Source organism: Otolemur garnettii, unplaced genomic scaffold (genome assembly GCF_000181295.1).
Source record: "Otolemur garnettii isolate 467f Iridium unplaced genomic scaffold, OtoGar3 scaffold00233, whole genome shotgun sequence".
NCBI classification, from domain to species: Eukaryota; Metazoa; Chordata; class Mammalia; order Primates; family Galagidae; genus Otolemur; species Otolemur garnettii.
Window position 1 is genome coordinate 1,044,352 of NW_003852628.1, and position 11,713 is coordinate 1,056,064.

At 53.4% G+C, this 11,713-nt stretch overlaps 2 protein-coding genes across 2 annotated transcripts in view; one reads left to right on the forward strand and one right to left on the reverse strand.

Annotated features, from left to right (window-relative positions):
- The first annotated feature begins 1,519 nt into the window (after positions 1–1,519).
- Positions 1,520–4,826, forward strand: TTC9B (tetratricopeptide repeat domain 9B). Its single transcript, XM_003802117.2, has 3 exons — positions 1,520–2,244; positions 2,833–3,015; positions 4,601–4,826. The coding sequence occupies exons 1-3, from the start codon at positions 1,824–1,826 to the stop codon at positions 4,726–4,728; spliced, it is 732 nt and encodes a 243-aa protein (XP_003802165.1). The 5' UTR covers positions 1,520–1,823; the 3' UTR covers positions 4,729–4,826.
- A 176-nt stretch (positions 4,827–5,002) lies between these two features.
- MAP3K10 (mitogen-activated protein kinase kinase kinase 10) overlaps positions 5,003–11,713 on the reverse strand; it is a 20,627-nt gene continuing 13,916 nt past the window's right edge. Inside the window, exons 6-10 of the mRNA XM_003802118.3 lie at positions 10,627–10,743; positions 8,781–8,955; positions 8,561–8,673; positions 7,531–8,232; positions 5,003–5,608 (exon numbers count right to left, since the gene is read on the reverse strand). Coding sequence (XP_003802166.1) covers positions 5,286–5,608; positions 7,531–8,232; positions 8,561–8,673; positions 8,781–8,955; positions 10,627–10,743 — 1,430 coding nt within the window. The 3' untranslated portion in view covers positions 5,003–5,285. The remainder of the gene's footprint in view (positions 5,609–7,530; positions 8,233–8,560; positions 8,674–8,780; positions 8,956–10,626; positions 10,744–11,713) is intronic.

Consider the following 11,713-nt stretch of genomic DNA (forward strand, 5'->3'; position numbering starts at 1 on the left):
TCTCTTGCCTCAGCCTCCTAAGTAGTTGGGACAACAGGCACCCATCACAATGCCCAGCTATTTTTTGGTTAGAGTTGTCATTGTTGTTTGGCAGACTTGGGCTGGATTTGAACCTGCCAGCTCTGGTATACGTGGCTGGTGCCTTCCTTGGCTGCTTGAGCTACAGGTGCTGAGCCAAAGCTTAGGAATTTTAAATTCCTCATGGAGCCTGGATTTGGAGGTACAGAGAGGAACATGTTTCTACCCCTCAGGTCCCTGAGGAACATGTTGGGGTGTCCAACCTTGAACATCCCAATTTTGGTACTCAGGAATAGGGGAGAAACTCAGCAAAACCATTTTGCTGTAAAGTTCAGTAAGAGATAGAGGAGAGGCAGATGCTGCTATTGGGATGGAAGGTGCTGAGTTAAGCCTGTTGAATAGGACTTCTGTGGGGGAGGAACTGACAGAAGGGGTGGGGAGAATGGAGAAACATGGGCTGGGACCCATGGAGGAAGGAATGGTAATACATAAGGCTATTCACTCATTTGTTCAATGACTATAGTGTGTATGTGTGCTGAATCAGAGCCAGGCATTTATGATCACATGACCCAGAGTCTAATGGAGGATAAGAAACCCCAGCTGTTAATTGCCCATTGCTGTATGAGGCCCTGTGCTAAGTGCTTTACCTGCATAATATAATTCAGTCCCTGCAGCCATGCTGAGCTAAACTTGCCTATTATCCTCATGTCACAAGGAGGAAGTTAAATTGGAGGAAGCTCAAGGAACTTGGCCAAGGTCCCACAGCTAAGTAAGCAGCTAAAGAGGATTGAAAGGCAATCACCTCATTCACCCCGTTTTTCTCTTGAAAGCCTCCCCCCATGCTTCCTCTTTTGAACATTCTTATTATTGTGCTACTCACCTTGGGCTGTCACTGACTGGGGACTTGTCTGCCTTCTTGTTGTCCTTCCCTCCACCCCGCAATGGTGAGCTGGTTGAGAGTAATGCACAGATCTCTCTTATTTACAGAATTAGTACCTCCTCCAGGAAGCCTTCACTCACCACTTCAGCCCAGGACAGGTGGCACTTCTGGGACCTCACAGCCGGTTGTGCCCCCTCCTTCCAGCCCACTCCTTTGCATGCCTCCCTACCCATCCCAGTTCTGACCCTTCTGCCTGAGCTTCCCAGGCTAGCCCACTCAGGGCTGTCACTGTCTGGACTGTGGGCCCAGTGAAGGTAGGATCTGAAGGTCTCTCTGTTTCTGTTGTGTCCCAATATCACCCAGTACAGAGCTGGGCACAGAAAAGATATCACTGAATATTTATTGCATAAATAAATGAATTCTAGAGTTGATATTATTGTTCTATTTTATTGATGAGGATACAGAATTCCTGGTAATTTAAGTGAACTTGTCAGGTCACGCAACTAATGAGAAAATTATCAGGGATTTGAATTTGAGCAGCTTGAGTCTATGTCCTGTGTTCTTAGCCAATATGTCAGATGGCTAGTGGGCTGAAAGCCAACTTTCTGCGAGGTTGATATCTTCCTATTTTTTCCTCCAGGCTCATCCTTTCCTTCTAGAAATCTTCGAGAGCTTTGGTATAGGGGAAGCGAGCAGGCGGGAGGATGGGGAGAGTAAAGGAAATGGTTAAGAGAGCAGCCAACTGAAGATCTAGGGCTTGGACTGATTCGAAGGTGAGCGTGGAGAGAGTCTTGAGGGGGTTCTCTAGACCCATAGGGGGCAGCCAGAGTCGGTTGCCGGAGGTGCGGGGGCGGAGAAAGGGTGGGGACCAGCCCCGCGGGGGGCGATGCGGTAGCTGCAGCAGCGGCGGCAGGAGTTTCCCACAATGCAGCGCGGCGCGCTGTCCCCGGTGCTAATGCTCAGCGCTGCCCCGGAGCCTCCGCCGCGCCCGCCTCCCGCCCTTTCCCCGCCGGGCCCGGGGCCGGGTCCCCGCCATGGTTCGGGTCGTCCCGGTCCCGCTCCAGAGCCGTCGGGGGGCCTGGGTGCGGCACTCGACAGCAGCCTGCGGGCCGCCGTGGCGTTCAAGGCGGAGGGCCAGCGCTGCTACCGAGAGAAGAAGTTCCGGGAAGCCATCGGCAAGTATCACCGGGCACTGCTGCAGCTGAAGGCGGCGCAGGGGGCCCGCTCTGGCGGCCTGCCTACCCCCGCCCCCGGACCCACCAGCAGCCCTGGGCCCGCGCGCCTGAGCGAGGAGCAGCGGCGTCTGGTTGAGAACACGGAGGTGGAGTGTTATGACTCTCTCACGGGTATGGTGCCGTCGCGGGGCACAGAGGGGCATGTGTGTAAGAGGTGGGGAGTGAGGGGTGATGATGAGCCCTTGGGGCCTTGGTAGGTGGGGAGGCAGAAGGCTGAAGGGCCCAGGGCTGTGGTCTGTTGAGGGAGACCTCAGAACTTGATCAGGAAAGGGACTGGGGGCAGGGGACCACAGGGATCTCTGGATGGAGGGAGTTGGGACGCAAGAAATAGGCTTTGGACTGGGTCTTCGGGGCCCCTTCTCCTGAGTCATTCCTTGCCACATGCGAACCTAAGGTGAGAAAGGTCTACCCTGAGTGAGCCATTCAAGGCCCCGTCCCTCACCTCTGTAAGTGCCCTTAATATCCTGGTCTAATCAAACCTCACGGCTAATCGCCCAAGAGCTTTTGTCTGTGCCGTTTGCGCCCTCTAGTGGCGGCGCAGATTGAGTATATTTTGATCGGCTGCCAGATTCGCGCCCCCGGGTGGCCTGAGTGAGCGTTTAGACCGGTTCGCGGCAACCTGGAGGGCAGGCTCCAGGTCAGGTGGGTCCTGGGAGTGCCTGCAGGCTCTGAGGGTACCGGCCCCCGGCGCCCCCGCAGCTTGCCTGCTGCAGTCGGAGCTGGTGAACTATGAACGCGTGCGCGAGTACTGTCTCAAGGTGCTGGAGAAGCAGCAGGGCAACTTCAAGGCCACCTACCGTGCTGGCATTGCCTTCTACCATCTGGGCGACTACGCACGCGCGCTGCGCTACCTGCAGGAGGCCCGCACCCGAGAGCCCACAGGTGAGGGGCCGGGCAGGGCGGGGCAGAGGTGAGGTCTGGGCATGGGGCAGGGAAAGGGACTAGAGTCCAGGAAACAAGTGCAGGAAGATCAGAGTAGGGGCGCAGAGTCCTCTGGTGGAGCTGCCTGATGGGAGGGCTGTTCATTAACTGACGCTCCTCTCGCCATCCACCTACTCCCTACACACAGGTTCTTCCACTCACCCACCATTCATTCAGCTATCTCTTCACTGGCCATTCAAACATCCGTCCACCCATCCCTTTCCTGACATTTACCCAACCACTTCTCAAATATTGTAATTGACCCAACCCATGTTCACCCACTCAGCCACTCCTCTATCCACTCACCCACTGTCATCTCCATTATGTCTCCCCAGTACACACACTCATTCCTCCACTTACCAATCAACCCATTCCACACTCACTGATTCATTCACCTTTTCCATCATTCACTTATCCACCTGGGTTGGGCAATGCCAGGATTTTTTTTTTTTTTTTGAGACAGAGCCTCAAGCTGTCCCCCTGGGTAGAGTGCCCTGGCATCCCAGCTCGCAGCAACCTCCAACTCCTGGGCTCAAGCAAGGCTCCTGCCTCCACCTCCCAAGTAGCTGGAACTACAGGCGCCTGCCACAATGCCTGGCTATTTTTCTTGGTTGCAGCCATCATTGTTGTTTGGTGGGCCCGGGCTGGATTCGAACCCACCACCCTAGGTGTATGTGGCTGGCGCCTTAGCCACTTGAGCCACAGGCGCTGAGCCAGTGCCAGAAATTTGATGTGCATGTGTGTGCGTGTGTGATTAGCAGAGTTGAAGAATTGTTCCTTGTCCTTTGGGAGATCATAGGCAGGATGTGTGGGTGTGTGTGTATGCAGGCAGACACACCACTCAAATTTTGTGTTAAGAGCTAATGAGGGCCCAGCATAGTGGCTCATGCCTGCAATCTTAGCACTGTGGTAGACTGAAGCAGGAGGATCGCTGGAGGTTAGGAGCTTGAGACCTGAAGCCTGAATAAGAAAGAGACCCCATCTCTACTAAAAATAGAAAAAATAAGTTGGGCATGGTGGCGCACATCTGTAGTCCCAGCTACTCAGGAGGCTGAGACAGGAGGATTGCTTGAACCCAGGAATTGGAGGTTATACTGAGCTATGATGACATTGCACTCTAGCCAGGGTGACAGAAAGGAGGTTGTTTCAAGAAAAAAAAAAAAAAGAGCTAATGAGGAGAGAAGAGGGATCACAACAGGTATGTGACACAGGTTGTGGGAGCAAAGGGGTAAGATTAATTTTCCTGTTAAGTGGCTTCAAGGACAGAGTTCTCACAGATACCATTGGACAATGAGTAGAAGTGTGACAGTAGCCACTGCAAAGGGGCATTCCTGGCAGTGGGTGTAGCAAATACGAGAAGGATGGAGGTGCGAAATGCCTCTGCTCTGCTGGTTGTAGCTGCAGCTTGGGGAAAAGAGCTGTGACAATACTGGGTGTGTGGGGCACCCACTGGAGACTGGGGAGAATGAGGTGTGAGCCAAGGTGGTACAGATGTCACCTGCTGCCCCCAGTCACCCAGATAATGCCCTACCCACCTTCCCTGCAGACACCAACGTCCTCCGCTACATCCAGCTGACTCAGCTAAAGATGAACCGTTGCAGCCTCCAGCGGGAAGACAGTGGGGCTGGGGCTGGGGCCGCATCTGGGGCTGGGACTCGGGATGTGGTTGGCTGAGGCAAGTGTAGGGGGACTGTCTCTACTCCCTCCCATCTCACATGTAACTTCCCCTAGCCCATGTGTTCACTGGTAAAACACTTGTCACTGGTGACCATTACCTCTTTGTGTGGTGTTCTTATGGGGACTGGGAAGGAGACATGGGCCTGGGCCTCATCTCTTGGACCTGAGAAACCCATGGAAGTCCTAGGAGAGTATGTGGGGTAAGGAGTGTCCCATTGAGGATGACTCAACATCAGAGCCTGGGCCAGGGAAAGACATACAGCCAAGTTCAGTAGGGGGCAGGGGTTACCTTTAATGTTGCATTTTGTGCCAAATCCCCCATGATGCCCTGTCCCTGAGTATCCCTGCCCACCCTCTCCCCAGTGCACGGTGGGCACAGGGCTCCACCCCCTGGGGTACAAAGGAATAAATTAAGTCTCCTCCCTCCCCCCTTCCCCAATAAATAGCATTGAGTATCCTGCCCAGGGACTCCCCCACCTTGTGGCATGGCAGGCTGGGGCGGGGCCTGGGGCGCTACATTCATGGCTGCCCAGGCGGGCGGTGGTGGGCAGGCCTCAGTGGGGGCCATGCACCCCACACAGGGGCACTGTGCTGTCCTGGCTCTGCCCCTCCATGTCCATGTCGAGCAGCGTGGGCTGCATGCTAGAGGGCCCAGGGCTCTCCGGAGTGTCTGGCCTGCTGGGAGGTGAGATGCTGAGTGTCCGGCCGAAGGAGACTAGTTTCCAAGGGTCTAAGCGAGGGCGACTGGCAGCTGGCCGGGGCCTTGGGGCGAAGGTCAGGGTGGTGGGGCGGCCTGGGAACTCAGGGGGCCGGCGGCGGGCTGGGAACAGGGCCTGGGGGTCAGGCAGGCGAGGGAAATCCAGGGGGTCTCGAGGGCCTGGTAAAAGAGGTTCAGATGAGGTGAGTGAGGGTGGAACAGAGGGTGACATTTAAAACCCAGGAGATTTTACAGGGAAAGTGGAATTTTGAGCTTCTGTTGAAAAATCCACAGATCTTGAAAGGCCCACTTTCTATTGCAACGCAATAGCCACCTGCAGCCCAGCAGGGCTTGGACCTTGACTTAGGTCCCAACCACTCCCAGTTGCTCACTCATCTAAGTGGGCTCTGGACATAGTCCTTAATGTTTTGTAGCCAGTTTCTTAGCACCCCTCTAGCCAAAGCCCCCATCCTCCTGAGTCTTCTACATTGGGTCAGAGTCATGCAGATAGATCTATGAGAGACCTCAGACATTATAGTATACAAACAGCACTTCAGCTAGCCTGGGTGGCTCACTCCTATAACTCTAACACTCTGGGAGGCCAAGATGGGTGGATCACTTGAGCTCAAGAGTTCTAGACCAGCCTGAGCAAGAGTGAGACCCCCAGTCTCTACTAAAAATAGAAACAATTAGCCAGGCGTTGAGGCCAGTGCCTGTAGTCCCAGCTAGTTGGGAAGCTTAGGCAAGATGATTGCTTAAGCCCCAGAGTCTGAGGCTGCTGAGTGACAGTCTGTCTCACGAAACAACAACAACAAAAACTCCACAAAACCCATGAAAAACAGCACTTACATAAGTGAGGATTAAATACAATAACAATTGTAAAACAAGCAGCAATCTTCTACCATGGCAATCATCTTTGTCATGGTTAAATGCACAAGGAACAGGACTAGCCCCTGAGTGCTACCCAGGAGTCATTACTATAGTCATTACTGTTACCATTGTTAAAGCCACCTGTCTTGTTTTTTTTTTTTTTTGAGACAGAGTCTCACTTTGTCACCCCCAGTAGAGTCCTGTGCTGTCACAGCTCACAGCAACCTCAATCTCTGGGGCTTAAGAGATTCATTTGCCTCAGCCTCCCACGTAGCACCTGACACAACACCCAGCTAGTTTTTGGTGGCTCACGCCTGTAATCCCAGCACTGTGGGAGTCTGAGAGGGGAGAATTGCTTGAGCTCAGGAGTTTAAGACTTGCCTGAGTGAGAGTGAGACCCAGCCAGGCACTGTGGTGAGCTCCTGTAATCCCAGCGGCTTACTGCAGGCTAAGGCAGCGGAATGCTCACAGCCCAAGTCTGAGGTTGCAGTGAGCTAGGATGCCATTGTACGCTGCTCAGGGCATAGGATGGGACTCCTGTCTCAATAAAAACACCACCAACAGCTCAGCGCCTGTGGCTCAAGTGGCTAAGACGCCAGCCACATACACCTAAGGTGGCAGGTTTGAATCCAGCCCGGCCCACCAAAACAACAACGACGGCTGGAAACCAAAAAATAGCCGGGCGTTGTGGCAAGTGCCTGTGGTCCCAGCTACTTGGGAGGCTGAGGCAGGAGACTCGCTTGAGCTTGAGCCCAGGAGTTGGAGGTTGCTGTGAGCTGTGATGCCACAGCACTCTATCCAGGGGGATAGCTTGAGGCCCTGTCTCAAAAAACAAACAAACAAACAAACAAAAACACACACCACCAACAACCACCAGCAAAGAAACAGAGACTGGGTCTAACTCTGGCTCAGGCTGCTCTCCAACTCAGGTGTTCTACCTGTCTTGGCTTCCCAGAGTGCTAGGATTACTGGCGTGAGCCACCGTGCTGACCCTTCCTGCCTTGTTCTTGCAAGCATCTATTTGCCATCCCTGATTCATGCTGAGTCTCAGTCACCCAGGTACCCACAATGCTTCCAGGAGAATGGACAAGGGAACTCAGATCCTCCCTCCTCCAAACTAAACCTGAGGCTGCCCCCTTAGTGAGTGGCTCGGCTCGGACGTTGGACCTAGGCCCCGGCAAGAGACAGGGCTGTTTTTTTGGATCTGAGTGCGGTGAGGGTGCCTCACTCACCAGGGCAGTGGCCCATGGGCTCGAGCGGCCCTCGCTGTCCCAGCGCCCCGTCCGACGGCGTCCGCCGGTGCCCACGGCTCACTGCACGCGCAGCAGTGACGTGAGTGGGAGTGAGCGACTGGCGCGGGTCCTTCTTGAAGCTCTCCAGCTCCAGGTCCACCAGGGGGTTAGTGCTGGGCGAAGACAAGGACTCGGGCGGGGGCGGGGAGGGCGGTGGGGAGGGCGCGGCCGGCGCGGCCTCGTCGCTGTCCGAGCGCAGCAGTGAACGCGTGGAGTTGCAATCGGAGACAGACGACAGTGACACGAGGGTGGCCGAGGGCGCCAGGCCCGGGCAGGTGGCCGAGTCTTCACGGCGGCTGGGGTGGCGAGCAGGCGGGCTGAGACCCCGAGGGAAGCGGCCGGCGCGGGGGAAGAAGAAGCCGTCGAGCCAGCGCCGCTGTTCCTCGCAGTCTGCCGCTCGCGCCTCCGCCACGTCGGCACCCAGGCCCACGGCGCCTAGTAGCGTGGCGCAACCCAGCAGCGCGAGGTCGCAGCGCCGCCGGACGCTATGTCCCGGCCGGACAGCGGGCGCTGCCGGTGCCGACTCCCAGGGCACCCGCGTCCCCGGGGAGGGCTCGTTGGGTATCGGCACCGTGAGGTAGGACGGGGTCGTGTAGGGGGAAGGGGGCATGCTGCTGCCTCCGTCCGCCTCCGCGAACTCCTCTGCAACCGGAGAGGGGCGTCACTGTATTGCCGAGCTGGCAAGCAGTTGGTAGTAAGGGATAGCCCCCAGTGACCCCCTCCAACAACAAGACCACCACATCCCCACTAAGCACTGTTCTAGAATCTTTCCCTCCCAGTGGGCTCAGGAAAGGGTGCTCCTTGCCTGTGGGAATGACACTCATTCCCTGGGGACCTGCTCTCTCCCTTTCCAGGAATGCTCCTCTCCACTGGCCTAGAGAATCCTGTCCTCTCCCCTCAAAGGGCTTCCCTACTTTGTCCTGGGATATGCTCTCCTTTGGCCAGGGAACGTCCCCCCTTACCCTCTTACCCATCTCATTGAGGCTGGCAAAGCCCGGGGCCATGGGTGTGTGTTTGGGGGATTTGCCCAGATTGGGGGCACTTGATGACCATTGTTTGCTTCCTTCCCCGAGGGTCTTCAGCCTGCAGGCGGTATCAAGAGATGGGGAGGGGAGTGTGCTCAGCCCTGTGGCTGCCTTGGGCTTAGGGTCAAGGCACAGGGTGCAGGGCCTGCACCACCAGCACCTCACCTCTCTTCTCCTCCAGCCCGCTCCTTTTGGAGGGTAGAGCTGGGCCCCCATGTCCGGCCCTTCTTCTTGCCTCCAACCAGCTCTTCTTTCTTTGGGGGTGCACTGCGGCCCCATGTCCCACTGCCACTGGGGCTGCTGCCACTACTGCCACCGCCACCACAGTCCACGGGAGTCACTGGGTCAAGGGAAGCCACTTGGTTACTGGGTCATGGAGAATCTGTCCCTACTGGGCACCCAGCCTTCATGCTCCCCATCACAGATTCCCCTCTCCACTTGTGTGTTTAAGGATCTTTATAACTCCATTCATGACCTTTTCCTGCTATAAATCTTCCCATAACTTGCCACTGCTGTCAAGAAAAAGTCCCAGCTCCTCAGCCTGGCATTTGAGGCAACTTCAAGCTATTCCCTGTCAATGTCCTCAGCCTCATCTGCCCTGCACAGCCCAGCCCTTCACTATGCATTTTGAGGTGCTGCCACCCTTCAGCCTCCACCTCTGGGTAGTTAGTTTCCTGTCAGCTGGTCTTCTCTATGCCTGCCACACTTCAAACGTTCCTTGTACTAGCATTTGCAGCTGCCATATGGCTATTTGTCTCTGTGTCCCCTGCTAGACTGACCTCCTGGGCCAGGTATAAAGCAGGTATCCAAGCAGAAGCATGTAAGGGGGCTGTGAGTGGGGGCAGGGCTGGGGTTAGATGGGGGTAAAACAGGAGTTAGCTTGCACCACTCAACTCATTAGCAAACTCCGATGACTGTGCCTCTGCCATGTAGCCCTGGCTGTGGCCATCTGTCTCTTCCAGGTCCCCTGGTCCAAACCCCATCATCTCATCAGTCTCCCTACCTTTATTTCTCACAGCAGCTGGAGGGAAAATGACAATTAGATCAGCCTCACTCACAGCCCTTTAGGCGCTTCCCTATGGCATCTAAAAGAAAATTGAGACTCCTCACCCTGGCTCTCAAGGCCCTGCATAATCTAGCCCCTATGGATGCCTTAACCACAAAACTTATGCTCTCTCCCAGCTAAGTGTGCTAAGAGTTAGCATGCCTAGCTTGTTCCACCTCCAGGCTCTTGCCTTTATTGTCCCCTCTGCCAGGGTCACTTGCCTTTGGGTCTTGGCTCATCTCACTCCTTCTTACCACAAAAGTCCCTGCTCAAACCTCACCTCCTCAGACAGGACTTTCCAATGTAAATAGCAACCCTTCTGTGATCAATAATTTTATGCATCAGTCAACTTGACTGGGCTAAGAGATGCCTAGATAGCTGTTGTTTCCAAAAGAGATTAGCATTTGAATGGGTAGACTGAGTAAAGAAGGCTTGGCCCTCACCAATGTGGGTAGGCCTCATTCAATCCGTTGAGGGCCCATGTAGAACAAAAAGGCAGGCAAAGGGTGAATTTGCCACATGAGCTTGGAATCCATCTTCTCCTGAAATCAGACATTGGTGATCCTGGTTCTCAGGCCTTTGGACTGCAACTGGAACTACATCACCAGCTTTCCTGAGCCTCTGGCTTGCAGATGGCAAATTGTGGGACTTCTCAGCTTTTACAATCATATGAACCTATCCCTCTTAATAAATCTCTTTCTATATACCTAAATACATGCTACTGATCCTGGTTCTCTGCAGAATCCTAAATATATCTGCTCTCTTATTCCCTTCCCTGAGTTTCTTTACAGCACTTATTATCACTACTGGACATTATCCTGCTTACTGATTTGTTTCCTTGTTTATTATATGTTTCTTCCTGATGAGAATGAGAAAAGGGGCCTTGCCTGGCTTGGTGCCAGGTGTGTGCTCAAAGATATTTGTTGACTGACGGACTGACTGGTCAGGACCTTGGGAAATACTCACAACGGATGGCCCTCAGCCGGGGGATGATGCTGGGGCTTGCGGGGGGGCTGGCTCCATCGGATCCTTTCCGCTTGTCCAGAGTTGGAGAGGCCTGGACTGTGATCTTATGCTCGAAGCCTGAAAAAAGGAAGAGAGCTTTTCTAAGCAAATGGTTCCATAAGTAACCAAAGGGAAATTTCTTTGTAGCAGTATAGAGGAATGACAGAATGGCAACACCACCATTTTTCAGTCCTTAATGCAATGGTTCTCAAAGTGTGGTTGCCAGAACAGCAGGGCCTCCATCAGCTAGAAAGTTCTGGGACATGAAATGCAAATCCTGGTCCCTCCCTGAATCAGCAACTCTGGGGGGTAGGGAAGAGAAGCAGCAATCTAACTGGTTTAACAAGCATGAGAGCCCAACTAACCAAAAATCTAGGCTTGAGTGTCCAACATGGTAGCCATTAACTACAAGTGGCAACTGAACATTTAGAATGTGGCTTGTACACCTGAGGTTTAGCAGATATATTTTTAAAATTTATTTAATTCATTTTTTTATTATTTACAAATTTATTTTTATTAATTAATTAATTTATTTATTTATTTAATTGTAATTACAGTAGCAGTAGTTTAAGTTTAAATTTAAAAAACAGATACTCAGTTTGGTTATCAGAAACATTTAAGCATGTTTAGAACAACTTGGGTATATGTACCTACTTAAACTCTAAATTTTATGAAATCTAAATGTAGATAAAAAATAAATAAATGTAGATAAAAAAGCTTTTTTCTTCTCTTTCTTTTTTTTTTTTTTTTTTTGAAACCAAGTCTCACTCTGTTACCCTGGCACCATGGCATCATAGCTCATAGCAACCTCAAATTCCTGGGCTCCTGAAATTTTCAGGAGAAGGGGGCACCTGTTGTCCCAGCTACTTGGAACGGATCAACCTCCCAAGTAGCTGGGATGACAGGTGCCCCCCACAATGCCTGGCTAGTCTTTCTATTTTTAGTTGAGATGGGGTCTTGTTCTCGTTCAGGCTGGTCTCAAACTCCTGAGCTCAGGCAATCCTCCTGCTGGGCCTTCCAGTGTACGAGGATTACAGGCGCCACCACA